General features: G+C 49.5%; 1 protein-coding gene across 1 annotated transcript; it reads right to left on the reverse strand.

Moving 5' to 3' along the window:
- Window positions 1-339: 339 nt before the first annotated feature.
- On the reverse strand, window positions 340-17,923 carry LOC103697276 (dihydrolipoyl dehydrogenase, mitochondrial-like). Its single transcript, XM_008779108.3, has 2 exons — window positions 17,469-17,923; window positions 340-1,931 (listed from the first exon to the last, which is right to left on the reverse strand). The coding sequence occupies exons 1-2, from the start codon at window positions 17,877-17,879 to the stop codon at window positions 681-683; spliced, it is 1,662 nt and encodes a 553-aa protein (XP_008777330.1). The 5' UTR covers window positions 17,880-17,923; the 3' UTR covers window positions 340-680.
- Between the last annotated feature and the right edge of the window lie 1,962 nt (window positions 17,924-19,885).

Raw genomic sequence — 19,885 nt, forward strand, 5'->3', positions numbered from 1 at the left:
GAGTTTCACTGTGGAAATGAAAATGAGATAAAAGTAGAGTGAGAAAACAACATAGTGGTACCTACACAATAACCACACTTGTCAAATTGCTGTCTTAAACCCAAACCAAGAATGCTGAAAAAGTATTCATTAAATTTGATAAGCCTGAGATACTTGCGGCAAAGGTATCATGTCTTTTATATATGAAAGCAAAAACTGATGAAACTTTTGTCCAGTTTCGTCTACAAGATGTTGAAACCTGATAACAAGATCAAATGCCTTCTATTATATATTTTCAGCACTCGCAACCAAAACCAGCATGACCATTGAAAACTGCAGTTTCATCTGCTGAGCATCCCATAATTCAAATCAAACATGGCACTAACTAAAAAACAGAATAAACTGAAATCCAGTTTTTCTGAAGCAGTGTTTACCAAATTTTCTTGGAACCCTAGCAGGGTTCCTGTGTTTCTGAACTCAAATGCTTATGGCAATTGTCTCACTCTATAGTTCTCTGCTTTTATTCTGATTCTACAAGAAAAGGCAAATCAAAGCAGATGACCTAAGGGAGGCAACATGAGCTAAATTATAGACAGGTGCTTACAACAACAACAAAACATCGTAAGAAATTCAAGAAATTTTCTGAAGGGATCCAAAAATTATTTCAAAATCTTCCAAGTTCTTGAGCTAGCAAGTGCCCACTACATGTGAATGGGTTTGTCGTAAGTAGCCATAGCAGCTTCCTTCACAGCCTCACTCATAGTTGGGTGTGCATGGCATGTTCGAGCTATGTCCTCACTTGCAGCCCCATATTGCAGTGCTAGCACAGCCTCATGGATAAGCTCCCCTGCATTAGGTGCCATTATGTGCACTCCTAGAATTTTGTCAGTTTCTTTCTCAGCCAGTATCTTCACCAATCCCTCAGCATCATCAATGGCCTTTGCACGACTGTTTGCCATGAATGGGAACTTGCCCACCTGATAAGCCACACCCAGGGCCTTAACCTGCTCCTCTGTTTTACCAACTGATGCCACCTCAGGATGGGTATACACCACTCCAGGAACCATATCATAGTCCACATGGCCCTCCTTACCTGCAATAAACTCTACACATGCAACACCATCCTCTTCTGCCTTGTGAGCAAGCATTGGCCCTGGAATCACATCTCCGATGGCATATACTCCTTTCACATTTGTCATAAAATGGTGATCGACTAAGATTCTTCCAGCCTTGTCAATCTGGACACCAATAGTTTCCAGCCCAAGCCCAGCTGTGAATGGGACTCTACCAGCTGACACAAGAACTACATCAGCTTCAAGTGTGCTCTGCTCTCCGCCAGCTGCAGGTTCAACGGTCAGCTTAACCCCATCTACGGATGTGTCAACCCCAACAACCTTCGTCTTGAGCATGAACTTCATTTTCTGTTTCTCGAGCATGCGCTGGAATTGCTTCCGGACTTCACCATCCATGGTTGGGACAATGTCTGGTGCAAACTCAACAACAGTCACCTCTGAACCAAGTCGACCCCAAACAGAACCCATCTCCAATCCAATGTAGCCTGCACCAATAACCACCAGTTTCTTTGGGATCTCTGACAAAGACAGAGCCCCAGTGGATGATACAATCTTCTTCTCATCAATTGCAACTCCAGGTAGGGATTTGACATCAGAACCAGTGGCGATTATGATATTCTTGCCCCTAACAACAGTATTCTCCCCTTCAAGGGTGTTGACAGATACTTCAGAGGCCGAAACAAACTTACCAAAGCCTTTGACATAGTTTACCTTGTTTTTCTTAAAAAGGCCTTCAATTCCTCGGGTTAGACCAGAGACAGCTTTGTCTTTCTGTGCCATCATAGCAGGAAGATCAATTTCAAGCTGAGAAAATTTGACACCATGACTTGGGAATGCATGCTTGGCTTCATGGTACATATGAGAGGAGTGAAGAAGTGCCTGAAAATTGTGTAAATAAATCAGTGTCATAAATGAAGCTTGTTTGATGCCTCTACTGATGAGGTTGTCCACTACATGATACTTTACCACTAAACTGTAAAACTACTGAACTACACTTTCGAAGAGGGAAGGGGTGTGGAAAGAAAGCAAATAGATCCAATCTAACCATATGTAGGCTAAGCTTATCCTAAGATACAGTCAAGACATTACTGCAACTCAACCAGAACAGTCTACCAACAGCTAGCTTGCTCATAATATACCAAACTAGCTTACCATACCTGTTAGGGGAAAAACTAAGTTATCCCAGAACAACCTGCGGGCGCCCGACCAGAGGGCGCCCCACCTGAAGGCGACTAGCTCAGCTTGGCGCCCGACCAAATGCTGGACTCCGAGACGCCCCGTCATAGTATTCGACCTCGGTCTAATCTCCTTCGGGAGCCTAGCTTCCAAAGCCCAACCTCGCCGCTCACCTACTAACGTCACGCCCTTCCGTAGCTCAACCGGAGACAATACCCTGCTTCGCAGTCAACAATTAATGCGCATGGCCTGTTCTGTTCTCTGGCTCACTCAACCATTAAAGCGTATAGCCTCTGCTGATCTCCGGTTCACTCAACCATTAAAGCGTATGGCCTCTGCTGATCTCTGGTTCACTCAACAATCAATGCGCTTGTTATCTACGGATCTCAAGCCCTCCACGGCAGGCAGTTGAGCTACTCCGCCACGTCTGATCAGCCACGACGACTCACTGACTCCGGTTTGATCTCCCACGACACTATATTAATGCACACGATTGTGTTCAATTATGACCAAAAAAGAACCATTTGCCCCGTCACTTCACAGATAATACAATACCCCTCTATAAAAAGGGAACCCCTCCACCTTAGAGGGGGTTGGACTCTGAAACCCAGAAAAAGCATACCTCCCCTCTCCTCTAACATATTAGCCCCCTCTGACTTAAGCATCGGAGGGCCGGCGCCGGAAACCCCGACCACCGGCTTGTTGCAGGTCTCCCGGAGAACGCCGCCCGCCGACGGACCGCCTCCTCCTGCCGTTCCAGCATCGGAGCTCCTCCTTCTCAGCCGACGGTCGCCCCCGGGTCCAATTTCCAGCAACAGTTGGCGCTAGAGGAAGGGACCGAGTCGCGGCCATAAAGTTGAGAAGTAAAGGAGCCTCTAATGTCTCCCGGCGTCTCCCACAAAGCCTCGGACACTCTGTCCGGAACTCGCCATCTCCGGCTGATCCAACTCCCCAGGTCCAGCCGGAACAGTTCAACATCCTGGTCCAGCAGGTTCAGGCCTTGGCCACTGCTGTTCAAGGACTGCAACATGGGGAAGCCCCACCTATGCCGCCTTCGCAGGCCCAGCTCCGGCCAGTGCTCCCCCCAAATGGACTAGTGCCCTAGGGTCAAAACCTTCACGGCTCCTCAAGGGCCAACAACGAAGAGCGATGCTGTCGCCAAGACTCGGCCCGAGCGTCTCCTCGAAGAAAATTGCCGGGGAAGAGCATAGACAGGAGGCTACAGTTTTCGGAGGCCGAGTCGGCCCCGGACCGCCGTGAGCCGGAGCAGACTACTGTGGCAATCCCCCAGGTTGGAGAACTCGACAGGAAGGTTGAAAACTTTGAGCGCCAGATCGAGGCGCTTCACAGCAGAAAAGCAAGACGAGAGGGCGACTTCGAGTTTACCACCAAGACCTCCTTCTCCCACCAGATCGAGGATGAGCCGGTTCCACCCAGATTCAAAATGCCCCAAGTGGAGCCCTACATTGGGACTGCCGACCCCCTCGATCATTTGGAGAGCTACAGAGCCCTTATGGCACTGCAAGGATCTTCGGAGGCTGTGCTCTGCAAGGCCTTCCCAGCAACTCTAGGGGAACGGCTCGGATTTGGTTTTCTAGGCTAAAGCTGAGCACGGTCTCCTCTTTTGAGCAGCTCGGCAGGCAGTTCGCCACCAACTTTGCTGCCAGCCGGCGCCAGCGGCGAACGTCGGATTCCCTCCTGGACGTCAGGCAACGGGAGGGTGAATCTCTCAGGGAGTACCTCGACCGCTTCACCGCTGCAACCTGGGAGGTTTGCGAGCTCGACCAGTCGATAGCCATGTCGGCACTGAAGACTGGGGCTCGCTCCTACAGATTCCTCTTCTCCATCGAGAAGAGCTTTCCTGCTGACTTCACCGAAATGCTGACCCGAGCTCGGAAGTATGCAAAGGCTGAGGAGGCCATCGCCTCCAGGCGGGGTGCGACCGAGCAGGCTTCAAAGAAGCAGAAGAAACGCCGCGAGGAGCGCGGCCGCCAGCGAAGCCTGTCTCCCCGCCGAATCAAAAACTTGCCGCGGCTAAGGAGTCCACCTCGGCAGTAGGTACAGCGCAGACCAAGGTCCCCGCCCCGACCAAGATCTCCAGCACGGCCACGAGTACCGCCAGGGAGGTATGAGAATTACACTCTCCTCAACGCTCCCCGGACAGAGATCCTGATGGAGATCGAGGACCGAGATTATTTTTGGCCTCCGCCCCCGATAAGGGATCCCAGAGCTTACCGCAATCCTAGGAAGTATTGCCGCTTCCATCGAGACCACGGCTATAATACAAAGGATTGCTTCCGGCTTCGGGACGAGATCGAGGCACTCATCCGTCGTGGAGTGCTGAACCGGTTTGTACGGAACCGGCGCGAGGAAAGGAGGCCAGCAGAAAACGCCGAGCAGCCCGAAGATCCGAATGCCAACAGACCCATCGCAGGCACCATCAACACCATCGGAGGAACCTCGGTCGGAGGGCCAGCCGAGGAAAGGGATCCCCCGAAGCGCCTGCGCACTTCTGAAGCCATCTCGTTCTCGAACGAAGACTTGAAAGGAGTTGAAACTCCTCATGATGATGCTGTGGTCATCTCTATGATTGTAAATAAGTTTGATGTAAAACGCGTCTTAGTAGATAATGGAAGCTCGGCAAACGTCTTGTACTATGACACCTATCAAAAAATGGGGATGACAGAGAACCAGCTTCGGAGAATGAATGCTCCGTTGGTCGGATTTACCGAGGATTCAATCCCAGTGGAGTCCTGCTCATGGTCGGGCTCGCCCTCCGAGAAAGTACTGTGAGGATGGACTTTCTTGTGGTCCGCCTACCTTCGGCCTACAACGCCATTCTCGGACGACCAGGGCTAAATGCTCTCCGAGCCGTGGTCTCGACTTACCACTTGTTCGTACGGTTCCCCACCGACCAAGAAATAGGCGAAGTTCGTGGAGATCAGCTGATAGCTAAGCGGTGCTATATGGCAACCCATAAAGCAAAGCAACCGGCTAAAGCTGAAGCACCAAGCCATGGCGAACAAACTGCCGAGGCGCCAACCCAAACATCAAATCAGGCGCTGCCCATTGAAACCTTGGAGGTGCGGGACAACACTTGGAAGAAACGGGTGGAACCTGGTGAGCTTCTTACTCAGATTCCTTTACAAGAAAATTGCCTAGAGCTAACCGTGCAGGTCGGCTCCGGCCTGAGTTCCCTCGAGAGGGACCGCCTGATCGAGTTCCTTCGGACCAACATGGACATCTTCGCCTGGTCGTCCGCCGACATGCCGGGAATCAACCCTGAGGTCATGGTCCACCGGCTCCAAGTAAAGCCAACCTGCAGACCTGTGCGACAGAAAAAACGGGGCTCCGCCCCGGAACGACGAGCAGCAGCAGAGGAGGTGGACAAACTCCTCGAGGCCGGCTTCATTCGGGAGGTCTTCTATTCGGACTGGCTCGCCAATGTGGTCCTCGTGAAAAAAGCCAATGGAAAATGGCGTATGTGCGTGGACTACACCGACCTGAACAAGGCCTGCCCGAAGAATAGTTTCTCCCTCCCCAGCATCGACCAACTCGTCGATTCTACTTCGGGACATCAGCTGCTGATCTTCATGGACGCCTTCTCGGGATACAATCAAATCCGAATGGCGCCAGAAGATGAGAAGAAGACGGCTTTCATCACCGATAAGGGTACTTATTGTTACAAAGTGATGCCGTTCGGGTTGAAGAATGCAAGAGCCATATACCAAAGACTGGTTAGCCAAATCTTCAAAGACCAGATAGGCCGAAACATGGAGGTCTATGTGGATGACATGCTGGTGAAAAGCCGAACAGCAGAGCACCATGTGGCTGACCTCAATGAAACATTCTCCAAGCTCAGAAAGTACCAAATGAAGCTCAATCCGGCGAAGTGTGTGTTCGGAGTCACCTCAGGCAAATTTCTGGGCTTCATAGTAACCCAGCGTGAAGTCGAAGCTAACCCCGAAAAGATCCGGGCACTGCAGGAGATGGTGCCGCCAAAGACAGTCAAGAAGGTACAGCAGCTCACCGGACGGATCGCGGCTCTGGGGAGATTCGTCTCCAGGTCGGCCGAGCGGTGCCTCCTATTCTTCAAAATCCTCAAGCGACCGAAGGACTTCTTATGGTCGGAGGAATGCCAGCAAGCTTTCGAAGAGCTTAGGCGCCTTCTCGCCTCTCCTCCGTTGCTCACCAAACCCCAGCAGGGCGAGCTCCTCTATTTGTACCTAGTCGTCTCCCCAGTTGCGGTGAGTTCAGTTCTGGTACGGGAAGAGAATAAGCTCCAGAGACCAGTGTACTACACCAGCCGGATCCTGAGGGATGCCAAGACAAGATACTCCAAATTGGAGAAAATAACTTTTGCCCTGGTCATCTCGGCTCGGAGGCTCCGACCCTATTTTCAGGCTCACACTGTGGCCATACTGACCGACCAACCGATGAAGCAGATTCTGCAGCGATCGGATCGTGCCGGGAGGATTGCCAAGTGGGCAGTCGAGCTCGGGGAGTTCGACCTCGAATACTGTCCAAGACCGGCAATCAAAGCCCAGGCACTCGCCGATTTCATCGTGGAGTGCACTTTGCCGGACGACCCCGAGCACCCGCTCATGCCAACAAAAGAAACCCCGGGGCAGCCATGGGCCCTATATATGGATGGCTCTTCGACCTCGGGGGGTAGCGGAGCAGGTCTCATCCTCACCAGCCCGGACGGAGTAGTGGCTGAGCAGGCCCTGTGCCTCGAGTTCCCAGCTTCGAACAATGAGGCGGAGTATGAGGCGCCCAACGCGGAGCCGGCACGCTCCTTCCGCTGGCGCGCTCATGTGCATAGACACCGAGCCGAGTTGGATGGACGAGCTCATTAATTATTTACAAAGTGAAGTCCTCCCCAATGATGAGCCTGAAGCTCGCCGAATCAGGCGTCTAGCCTCCCGATTCATATTGTATGAAGGCAAGCTCTACCGAAAATCCTTCACCTCTCCTCTCCTCAGATGCCTCCGCCCGTCAGAAGCGGACTATGCTATGCGAGAGGTTCATGAAGGAATATGCGGAAACCATCTGGGAGGCCGAGCGCTGGCTCATAAAATCTTGCGCCAAGGATACTTTTGGCCCACACTCCAAAAGGACGCAACGGACTTTGTCTGAAGGTGCGACAGATGCCAGCAGAACGCTAATATCCAGCGCCGACCTTCGGCCCCGCTGACCTCGATCAGTGCCCCTTGGCCATTCGCCCAGTGGGGAATCGACATCCTAGGGCCATTTCTCCTGGCAACTGGGCAAAGAAAATATCTGGTCGTCTCCATCGACTATTTCACCAAGTGGGTCGAAGCTGAACCGGTGGCCCGGATCACCGAGCAAAAAATGCGGAACTTTGTGTGGAAGTCAATCATCTGTAGATTTGGACTCCCCCGCATCCTTATATCTGATAACGGTCGTCAGTTTGACAACATCCGTTTCAGAGAATTCTGCTCCGAGCTCGGCATCGATCACCGCTTCACCTCGGTCGCCCATCCACAAACAAATGGAGAAACCGAGGTGACAAATCGCACCATCTTTCAGGGACTCAAAGCCAGGCTCGACCGATTCAAGGGGCAATGGGTTGAAGACCTCTACAATGTCCTCTGGGCCTACAGAACAACATTTCGGCTCCCCACCGGCAAAACCCCCTTCAACCTGGCATACGGAACGGAAGCTGTTATTCCTCTGGAAGTTGAACTCCCCTCACCAAGGGTGGAACACTACAACACAGCCTCCAACTCCTCCCAACTCAGAGGCAACCTGGACCTCATCGAGAAAATCAGGGAGGCGGCCCGAGTTCGTATGGCGAGGTATCAACGGAAAACGGCACAACACTACAACTCCCGAGTAAAAGCCAAGCTCTTCAAAGTAGGAGATCTCGTCCTCAGGAGGGCTGAGGCTTATCAGCCCACCGAGCAGGAAAAACTAGCCCCAAACTGGAAAGGACCTTACCGAATCGCGCAAGTCCAGCGGCCTGGAGCGTACAAATTGGAGTCTCTTAAGGAAACTTTTATCCCTCGAAGCTAGAACTCCGAGAACCTTTGAATGTACTACCAATGAACCCTTCGGATCATCGACAAACAGGAATACCACTCTCACTCCACTTATGATGATTTGCTTACGGTTCTCCATTAATCATTTCATACTCCTTATGTTGGGACGCTCGTGAATCCCAGGAAATCCCGACCAAGCTCGGATGCCCGACCAAGCTCGGATGCTCCAGTTAAGCCCGAAGCACCTCGCTGCGCTGCTATCGAGCTCAGTCTCGATCTCCCTCAAACACCTCGACACAGTTCGGGATGCCCCATGAGTCGATAGTAGAGTCCCAAACTCCCTCGACCTCGGAAAGCGTCGCAGGTCGATAGTGCGTTCTCAGACCCCTCGATCTTGCGCACGATCCCTCGACTATGGTCGGGATGCCCCGTGAGTCGATAGTAGAGTCTCAAACTCCCTCGACCTCGGGAAGCGTCGTAGGTCGATAGTACGTTCCCAGACCCCTCGACCTTGCGCACGATCCCTCGACTAAGGTCGGGATGCCCCTTGAGTCGATAGTAGAGTCCCAAACTTTCTCGACCTCGAAAAGCGTCGTAGGTCGATAGTGCGTTCCCAGACCCTTCGACCTTGCGCACGATTCCTCGACTAAGGTCGGGATGTCCCTTGAGTCGATAGTAGAGTCCCAAACTCCCTCGACCTCGGAAAGCGTCGCAGGTCGATAGTGCGTTCCCAGATCCCTCGACCTTGCGCACGATCCCTCGACTAAGGTCGAGATGCCCCGTGAGTCGACAGTAGAGTCCCAAACTCCCTCAACCTCGGAAAGTGTCACCAGATCGGCAACAAGCCCGAGCTCCTCCGACCTCGTGTTCATCCCTCGACAAAGGCCAAGATCCCCCGCGTGTCGACAGCAAGCACAATTTCCTTCAACCTCGGGAAGACAACAAAGGATGGGACCTTCACGGACCCTCCAACGCGCAGGCGCGCCTAAGACAAGACTACACAACATTCTCCCCTGATCGGCTGGAGTGGGCTACGCTGTTGTGCGAGACCCTGACCAAAGCGCCGTCTCATTCTACAAACGGACAATATTGTCCGCGGAAGCGGACCACAGGCCACAGAATGCCTCTAAAAGCCGATCGCAGAGCGGAATCGGCTATCTCCACCTAGAGTGCTCGGCCCCGACGGTGCGAAAGGTACTTCTCACCTAGCACCTACATTATTGCATTTACTTATGCACCATAACGATTGACAAAATCCCGACTGAGCTCGGAAGCTCCCCCGATCAAGGTCGAGATGCCCGTCTGAGCCAACCATAAGCCGAGGTCTTTTCGACCTCAGGCATGCTCTCACCACTAGTCTACAGGTTAATCTATGCAAATCCCTAAATGAGGGCTCGGCCGAGTCTAAAAGTTGGTCCAGGTCGACGCCTACCTGTAGCGACGGTCTCGACCCTAAACACTCTAGCCGAGCCTAGTAGTGCCGAGTCACTATGTTTCGATTCTACTGGTCGGGACGCCAACCGAATTCAAGGTTGACTGCCACAAAGGCCCTAACAATAGCTCGACTTGGGTCTATAATCCCCTCGGGGACCAACTTTAAAGTCTTTGCAAGCCTACACCCGGAAAGCCGAGCCTAAAGACTCCGCCAAGACCTTCCGGAAGATTAACCTAAGGCTTGACAAAACCCCTCCGGGGGCAAAAGATCGAGCTCGGCGCTCCGAAAATTCGGATCCGAGCTCCAGGGCCCGGCGAGATTCGATTCCGAGCTCAAGGGCTCGGCAGGATCCGAATCCGAACTCAAAGACTTAGCGAAATGCGAACCCGAGCTCGGAGACGATGAAGCTCGGAAAGTTTCCTAGTGGATCCATGCTTGGCAGGCGCAAACGGGGCTCGGCCGAGCCCGAGAAATTTGTCGAAGGGAATTTTAGTTTAAATGATCGAAAATTCATCCATGTGGAAGACAGAACAATCGTAAATTTAGGGAAAAGAAATTTTCATTAATGAAAGCCTGAAAGCTAAGTACAAGACCAAGGTTCGGCCATACACTCTCAAGGGCCGACCTTGCTTAGAAAAAATAAACAAAAAAGGAGGGTAAACAAAACCCTAAGAGGCGGGCCCTGCTCCGAGGTCATCCGCAGCCGTCGCCTCGGCCTGAGTCATATCAGCAGCTTGGAGGGCAGCATCCGAAGCTCCTTCTAGATCCCCCTTGGTGGGAACCTCGCCCTCGGCCGCCTGAACTTCGGCCCCAGCCGGGTCTTCAGGCGCGTCGAGCTCCTCGACTCCTGCCCCAGATTGGAGCAGATTGAGGTCAAACTCGGGGCAGAGCCGCCTCAGCTGGTTGCGGAAATCGTCGAAGCCGTGGATGAGCCCTTCCACGGCCTCCTCCTCCAGCAGATCGCGGAACTCTTCCGATTTTCGGAAGAATTGGACCGCGTGCTGAGCCTCCTTCTGGGCCCTCTTCTCGCGGACCTCGAGCTCCTGGGCCTTGAGGTGAGCATCCTTCACCTCCTGCTCGCGGACAGCGAGCGCCGAGCGGGCCTCGGCCAGACGCACCTTGGTAGCGCGCACCTCTGACCTAGCCAGGGCATGCGCGCCCTTCTCCTCCTCGAGCTTCGCGGTCCGCGACCGAAGCTCGCCTTCGCTGGCCTCTACTCTTGCGAGCAGCTCCTTTCGCAGGAGTTCGGCCTCGCCGAGCTTCACCTCGGCCTGGCGGAGCTTCCTCTCGGCCTCCTCCTGCCCGCGCTGGCATCTTCGGCCCCGCTTCCGATAGTCGGACGCTATGTGCATTAGAGTCTCGACCTCGTGGAGATGCTGTTAACAATGAAAGGAAAAAAAATGAGTCAAGGCTAAAAATTAAAAGATGAAAACAAGAGTCTAGAGGTAAACTTACCCGGACCGCGGAGCAGTAGATCCCGTCCAAGAAGCTGTTGTAGCTCGTGGACCGAATCTTGGCCTGATCGGCCGGGAGCAGCGCGACTCGAAAAATCTGTCGTGCTACTGCAGGATCGTCGAGGGCCGAGTCTCCCTCGAAAACCTCCCACGAGGGGAGGTAAGGCCTCCTCTCTGGTTGAGAATCGGCCTCCAAGGGACCGGGGAGACTCGGCCTTGCTGGGCTAGGCGGGGGCGGGGGCGACCTCGGAGCCCCCTGGCTACTCCCCGGCTCGGGATCCGAGCGCCGTTGCTCGGGAGCCGAGCGCCGCTGCTCGACAGGACGTCGACCAGGGCGCTGAGAGATGGGAGCCGGGCAAGCCAACATTGCCGAAGCTCCCGCAGAACTCGAGCCCCTGTGGTCGGTGCTCGGAACCTCCCGAGCAGGCCTAGAAGGCCCGCCCTGGGCTGTACTTGTCTCGGCGCCGGCACCAGATGAAAGCTTGGCCTTCTTCCTCGGCTTGGGCGAGGCCCCACCAATCTCGGCCGCCCTCTTCCGAAAACGAGCATAGAGGGCTGCGTTCTTGGTCACCATTTTCGGAACGTCTGTAGAGGCAGGAAAGGGAGAAGTCAGAATATTAGGAAAGAAGAGACAGAGCAGGACAAATGACAAAAACCATCATCCTTACCCTGAGGGCGCGCCGAGCTCAAGCCTACGTTGACTAACGCATCCTCACTTATGAGGTCATTCAGAAGAATGTTTTCCTCGAAGCCGTTTAGAGCATCGAGGATCCTCTGCTCTTTCTCGGACAGTTTGGGGAGCCTGTTAGCATTCTTGAGCCGAGCCTGCCCCCACCTAGGGTCGAACCCCCATGACCGCTCGGAGGACAAAAAGAAGAATTTCTCCTTCCACCCATGAATGGATGTCGGAGCACCCCGAAAGAATGACCGGCCACCCCGAAGGGCAAGGTAAAGCCATTCTCCATCTCCCGGGTTGGACTTCAGTAAGAAGCACCACCGGAAGATGTTGACAGAAGTCGGTATCCCGTGCGCAATGCACAAGGATAGAAAACCAATGATCGTCCTCCACGCGTTTGGAGCGAACTGCGCTGGGACAAGTTGGTAAGTCACCAGGAGCTCGTTCACAAACGCATGGAAGGGGAACCGCAGATCGGCCCAGAGTATCTCCAGATACACCCCGATCCGACCAGGGGACGGCCTCGTTATCCGATCCTCCGGCCCCGCAGGTTCCAAACGGAACCCCCGCTGAGGGAAAAACCATTCCTCAGCCATCTCTACTTCCTCACCACTCATGGTGGACCCGAACTCATCCGGACCACGACCCATCCCAAAAAAAAATCAAAAGAAGAGGAAGGAATCCAAAAAACAAAAACCTCCAAGCAGACAAAAGAGGGGGGGAGAAAGCACCTACTGAAACCTCGCCGGAGATGACGAGTAGTAGAGAAAACCGGAGTAACCGCTTCGGGAGGCCGCCGGAAGAAACAAGGGGATACTGGGAAACACCAGGTTACGACAACCGAATAGAAACCCTGAAACCGAATCAAGGGTTTATATAAACCCCTCCAACGGCTCAAATCGGCGAGACAGAATCCCGCCTCCCGTCCCGATTGTGCCACGCGTCGGCCCCAGGAGGCCAAAGTGGCGTATCCTATTCAGATCGACGCTTTGAATACCGAATCAAGGCGGCGTCTCATCGGATTGTGGAGCCCCATCATGAGCCCACGACGCGAGGCCGTTTCAGACGGTGAAAAGGCGTCGTCCCGCCTTCTCCTATTAATGACACCTTGAAACGTGCGGAGCGCCGTAAAAATTCGAAATTTTCTGGCCCCCACCGATGCAACATTAAATAGTGTGGAGCGCCATTAAACAACTACTTCCTACATCCGAGCTCGCAAGCTTCTCGAACTAGGAAGTTGGGGGGTAGTGTTAGGAAAAAAACTAAGTTATCCCAGAACAACCTGCGGGCGCCCGACCAGGAGGCGCCCGACCAGAGGGCGCCCGACCAGAAGGCGCCCAACCTGAAGGTGACTAGCTCAGCTCGGCGCCCGACCAAATGCTGGACTCCGAGACGCCCCGTCATAGTATTCGACCTCGGTCTAATCTCCTTCGGGAGCCTAGCTTCAAAAGCCCAACCTCGCCGCTCACCTACTAACGTCACGCCCTTCCGTAGCTCAACCGGAGACCATACCCTGCTTCGCCGTCAACAATTAATGCGCATGGCCTGTTCTGTTCTCCGGCTCACTCAACCATTAAAGCATATGGCCTCTGCTGATCTCCGGTTCACTCAACCATTAAAGCGTATAGCCTCTGCTGATCTCCGGTTCACTCAACAATCAATGCGCTTGTTATCTACAGATCTCAAGCTCTCCACGGCAGGCAGTTGAGCTACTCCGCCACGTCTGATCAGCCACGACGACTCACTGACTCCGGTTTGATCTCCCACGACACTATATTAATGCACACGATCGTGTTCAATTATGACCAAAAAAGAACAATTTGCCCCGTCACTTCACAGGTAATACAATACCCCTCTATAAAAGGGAAACCCCTCCATAAAAGGGGAACCCCTCCACCTTAGAGGGGGTTGGACTCTGAAACCCAGAAAAAGCATACCTCCCCTCTCCTCTGACATATTAGCCCCCTCTAACTTAAGCATCGGAGGGCCGGCGCCGGAAACCCCGGCCACCGGCTTGTTGCAGGTCTCCCGGAGAACGCCGCCCGCCGACGGACCGCCTCCTCCTGCCGTTCCATCACCGGAGCTCCTCCTTCTCAGCCGACGGTCGCCCCCGAGTCCAATTTCCAGCAACAATACCTATTGAAGTTTTAAATGAATACTAGCATGATTTTGGTGTTAAGATTGCACCAAAGCTACAAAGACAACGCATATCACGAATCCATGGTGCAAGGTTGACTTACTTTGCATGGTTTAAATTGCTTTGAGGCCTCAAAAAGAGAAGTAAAACCTATAGTAGATATTCTTCAGATTATTCCATCATAACTATATTAATCATATTTCATCAAATCGGATAATGCAGAAGCATCCCCAAACAACAAATCATATAATGTTATTCTACCTTAACTAGTCCTCAGGATCAGTTTCCTCTCATAATTCAAGTCAGCATTCACCCTCATCGGCTAGTACATCTTCCAATAACATATCATGAGGTTTCATACTGAATACTGGCAGTTGATTAATCAGCGGCCGACTCAAGGATTAATTAGCATAGGCCCCTAAAACATGAAAATCATCTATCGGACCACAATTAATTTCCACATTTCATATTGATTTCTTCTCCATGATTTGTCACATTTCATAGATTGATTTGAAACATCTTCTTCTTTAGTAAAATATCTCTTCAATTTAGAAAATGCTTCCTCCAATAGTCTTTAATAATTATCTTCTTTATTTGTAGGGAATATATAAGTAAGAAATAGCGAAAGTGTTTAACCTTCATGAGTAGACCAATGTGAACACTAGCAACTTTTGCTAATTGATGTGATTACAAGTTCCGCCAATCACAACTAATCTAATTCCAGAACAGTTGGCTCAAATTCTCACACCAAACCTTTATTGGTTGGTATCACAACACTCTTCCTGTGTCAATTTGGCATTTTAATCATTTACAATTTCAAAATTTCAAGGCACACCCTCAAAATAGCCAGGATTTTTCACATCACATCAGCACAACAATGTAAGTCATGGAAATTCACAGAGGATATGTACAACAAACCAACTACAAAGTGACCACCAAAGTTATATGCAAACAGGTGACCATATGAATCATGTATTCTCACTAATGCAATTTCAGATATATGTGTGTAAATATCCCAGATATCATAGGTTAAATATAGATTAATCAGCTATTACAATTCATAATTTCAAGGCATGCCTTCCAAATGATAGGATTTTTCACATCACATGAGCACATATAAGTTACAAAAATTCACACAGGACAAGGACAGCCCAACTACAACATGACCAACTAAGTTATATACAAACAGGTCACCATAAGAATCATGTGTCCTCACTTAGGGAATTTTAGACATCTGTATGTAACTATTCCAAATAGCATGTGTGAATATATGTGAATCTTCTGTCTGTCTATTTGTCCATCCTAAATATTCCAAAAATTTATCACACTCACACACACACACAAAAGCAAAGTTGAGCTATTATCTTCACGGTAGGAAAGAAGCTTAAATTCTTCTGGTGCAAAATTAACGATTCAACATCTAAATTGAAAAACCAGAGTGTTAAACATGCTATACTGCACTTAAATGCTTAAAAGAAAAGGTCAAATCTTTTGGACATTCTCTATGCATCATGTGGCCCCACAATGGACAATTTTATTGACAGGACACAGTATTTTTATTTGATTTATGTTTTAGAAGCATCCAAATTTGTTTTTTGAGGGAAAGAGAGAGAGTTGGAATTTTGGTTTCTATGTGTTTTAAGATGTACAAATTAAGATCAACAATTTGAAGACTCAAGATTTACAGCCTACAATATACTTTAGAATACTAACTTTATTGATATCATCCATGGAATGCCGTACCGGCCCGTACCGGCCGATACGGGCCGGTACGTACCGGTCCGGCCGTGGACCGGTACCGGAACGGATAAAAAACCGGTATTTCCCGGTTTTTTATCCGAACCGGCCGGTACAGGTGCGTACCGGCCGGTTCGGGCCCGTACCGGCCGGTTCGGAGCCCGTACCGGCCGGTACCAGCCTCGTACCGGTGCGAACCGGCCGGTTCGCACCGGTACGAATTTTTTTTTTTTTAGAACCACAGCGCCGCGCGCTGTGGTTTTTGAAACCACTGCGTACCGGCCGGTACGGGACCGGTACCAGCCGGTACGTATCGGACCGGACCGGTACCGTACCGGTCCGGCCGGCCATCGGTACGCCGACCGGTACCGGTACGGCGGACCTTGAATTATTATCATCTATTGTTATCCATTTGATGCATGGGTACGAGACTCCTAGATAAAAATTTTATTTCTAGGTATTCTAAATATGATATTTCAAGACCAACAAAGTGGATCCTCAATTTACCTTTTCCACATATCCATAAATATATAGGCACATGCATATATAACACAGACACAAAAAGATATATAAGCATCTGTATCTAGGTGTCTATATGTATTTTAATGCTTTATCATTCAATGCTACCAAATTGTCTGTGCAAGTTCTTTCAAGTTCTCTCATAAATCTCATCCTCACTTTCCCTTAAACTTATATTCCTACCTTCGCCACACATCCACAAAAACCTCAAAGTTGCCTTCTTTCCTATCTTAGATAATGCAAGTGAACACATGACAAACAAAAGGTACCTCTCCATCTCATCAATCCCACTGTAATTCAATGGAAATAAATATGGATTTTCTCTGCATTACCTTGCAAAATAAAAACAGGGATGGACAAAGAAAACAACCACACCTAAATATCTTTTATTTCTTAATTAGGCCTTGATTTCAATTTTAAACTCCCTTAAAGTGAATTAGCTAAAAAAATTTATGATTCCTATTACCCCAGATACAAGGAGGGTGGAGTAAAGCACAAATTTAGCATAACAGCGTTAAAAAAAATCAAAGAAAAATTACTCATGGTTGATGCGAACAATCGGCTGTTTCCTTTTTTTTCCGAATATCTAGTATGCCGTTTCCCACGTCACCTACAAACAAACATTTATTTCCGAGAAATCTATGCTTCTTCATTCCCACACTCCCTTTACCCCATGCCCGAGTAGCCCTCCCTACTGGAGGTCAAACCAATCTACCAACTTCCAGACACCAATCAAAGGGAAACAAATGAAAGAAAAAACAAACTACATGATCAATATTGCCCCAATCGATTTGGTCTAATTCCCATATTTGTATTTTATTAAGATTCAGATGTGGAAATAGCCAACTCAGGAAACGCCACGAAAACCACAGCAAACACCAAAATTTTATTTCCTGGCTCAATATATGCCCATGAATTTCAGATGTGGAAATAGCCAACTCAGGAAACGCCACGAAAACCACAACAAACACCAAAATTTTATTTCCTGGCTCAATATATGCCCATGAATCGCGAATAAAGTCCTTACCCATCTATACGAACACAATAAGGGGGAAATAGATTGCAGATCCAAAAAGGTAAGCAGAAACATATGGGGGAAAACGCATAATTTAATGCAATCAAGCGTCAAATATATCGAAATCAACAAACAAAATACAAAGAATGAGATCAAAAAAGAAACCCCAGCACGAAGAAAGATCAGAAAAATGAGGGGGGAAAGAGAGAGAGAGAGAGAGTGAGAGGGAGAGGGAGAGAGATAGAGGGGTTTGGGGTTTTACCTTGGAGGGGATGCAGCCAACGTTGAGGCAGGTGCCGCCGAGGGCCCCGCGCTTCTCGATGCAGGTGGTCTTGAGCCCCATCTGGGCGGCCTTGATCGCCGCCACGTACCCTCCCGGCCCGCCCCCGATCACCACCACGTCGTTCTGCTCCGCCGACGCGGCTGCCGCGAATCCGCGGAAGATGGCAGCTCCCTGCACTGCCCCCGGCCGGAGGAGGTCGCCGGCCCTCCGCCTCGCCAAGCTTGCCATCGCCATCGCTTCTCCTTCGCCGCCTTTTCCTCCCCTTCTTCTCTTCGAGAGAGAGCGATCGAGAGACGCAAAACTTTGGGGCTGACGGCAGTTCGGTAATATAAATGGACAAGCGGCGGTGGGAGCGGAGGAACCTATCAAATGGCCCTGGTGCCGGCCCATGAAATATAATCGTCCGATGGTTGCCGTCGCCACGTGCAGGAGAAATTGGTCCGTTGGATTAAGCGATGGATGAAGCAAGGACCGTCGACATCGTGGTTCCTGGCCGTCTGGCGTAATTGATAAACTCACGTCCATTTTGCTTCTGTGAGATGCATCCTCAGTTCCCTTGTGAGAGAAAGTGAATTTAGGGGAGTGCAGTCCATAAAGAATGGAAGTGTGCATATGAGTTTCCTTTGAGAGGAGTGGGGTCGCTGCGCCGCACCGTTGATCCCCAAGGAAAATGGTGTCCACAAACAGCCTACCATCTTCATCCCTTTTTTTCTCTCATTCATGATCATCCATTCAGACCTATTCGCATTTTAAAAACTCTGAAAAAAACAGTTGTAAATAATTTTTTGGATTACTAGAAATCTTATACGAATCCAAGGGAAGAAAGCAACACCAAATTAATGGGTAATAAATAAAATCAAATCCAGATATGACCAACATGGACGTGTCTTGGCTGTAGAGTACCTTACAGGATGCTTCATCAGAAGCTATTGAACTAGTCTTCTGCTTGGTAAGTGTGATTTCAATTGTTCTTAAAGCTCTTTCCAGAGAAAAAGTTTATTGAGGAATAGTCCCATGTCTAATAGGCTAGGAATTGTTCATCAAGTGCTATCCACCCATTACTTAAAGATTTTGGATTGGATTTTAATATGGCATCAAAAAGCCCAATTGCCTATCAATTCCTGCATTTTGCTACGTACAAATTCATATATCGTTTTTTGCCCACAGATACGTGCACACACATGTTAGAAGTATGCCTTATAAGCTAATTTGGCTGACGCATTATTTTGTTCTGAGACATAAATTTGTACTTGACCTAATTATGAATTTATTAAGTTGGGCATTCTTTTCATTCATGTTCTTATGTGTCCATGAATCGTCCAAGAAATTAATAAAATGATGACGCATATTCTCAAGAGTTGAGAATTTGAGGTATGTGTCATTGGTGATTAATTTCTGAATTGCTCCTAGTCGATGGATCATCATGACGACGGTGATCGATCCGTTGATATTAGTGCACGGATCACTTTCTTTGATGGACGAGTCTTGAGTCCAAGTGTGGGGACACTGGAGTAATTGTGTAAGTACTTGTTAGATAACAAAGGTACTAAGCATGACCATAGTAAGTAGTCACTTGGATGTCTATCCACTCGTCAGTGACTTACTTGATGTTGCAGTTGCATGACTGGTCCGCGATGCCTCGGCTATTCACAGTGAGGTTGTTGTGGTTTAACGAGCACATAAACATAGGCCTTATCCATCTGGGTCCTTGTGGTGCAAATTGGCGGTAGTAGGTTCATTGTAGGAATAGGGGTGCATATAGATGGAATCTATCGACCTTGATAGATTAGGAGAGATCCTATGTAATTTATGAGACTAAGTTCGTAAATCCTTGGTTAAGGTAGTTTTTGGAAAAAGTGTTTTTCAATCTCGAACTAGAGTCGAATAAATCTTGACATATGACAGACGATGGGGTTTGACAAGTTATCCATGACCTCCATCCTGTTGGGATCCATAATAGAGGGACTATATCATATGCTAACTACACCTAGAGGTTCATCTATTCCATTATGCTGGGTAGTTACTACATGCTGCTAGGTGTCACTGGTGGATTGTGAGACTCAAAGGCATTCACTTGATGATCAGTGAACCCAAAAGAGAAGAGTTGAAATTATTTCAACCCATTGAAAGGAGTTTCAATAATATTATGATAGAGATCGCAATATATCTCACCACCAGACAGAATAGAAACTATGAGGTCACACATATTAGAGGTATTGACCGATCCGATGGTTGAATTGTGATTTGGAATCACAATAGTTCATAATTATCAATTTGATTGATAATTGGTTTAATCCACTAAGAGTTAGTGAGTTGAAGAAGGAATAATTGCAATTTAAATTTAATCAATTGGATTTAATTAATTTGGCTTAATCTTATTAAATTAGAAGTCCTAC

Source organism: Phoenix dactylifera, chromosome 12 (genome assembly GCF_009389715.1).
Source record: "Phoenix dactylifera cultivar Barhee BC4 chromosome 12, palm_55x_up_171113_PBpolish2nd_filt_p, whole genome shotgun sequence".
Classification (NCBI taxonomy): domain Eukaryota; kingdom Viridiplantae; phylum Streptophyta; class Magnoliopsida; order Arecales; family Arecaceae; genus Phoenix; species Phoenix dactylifera.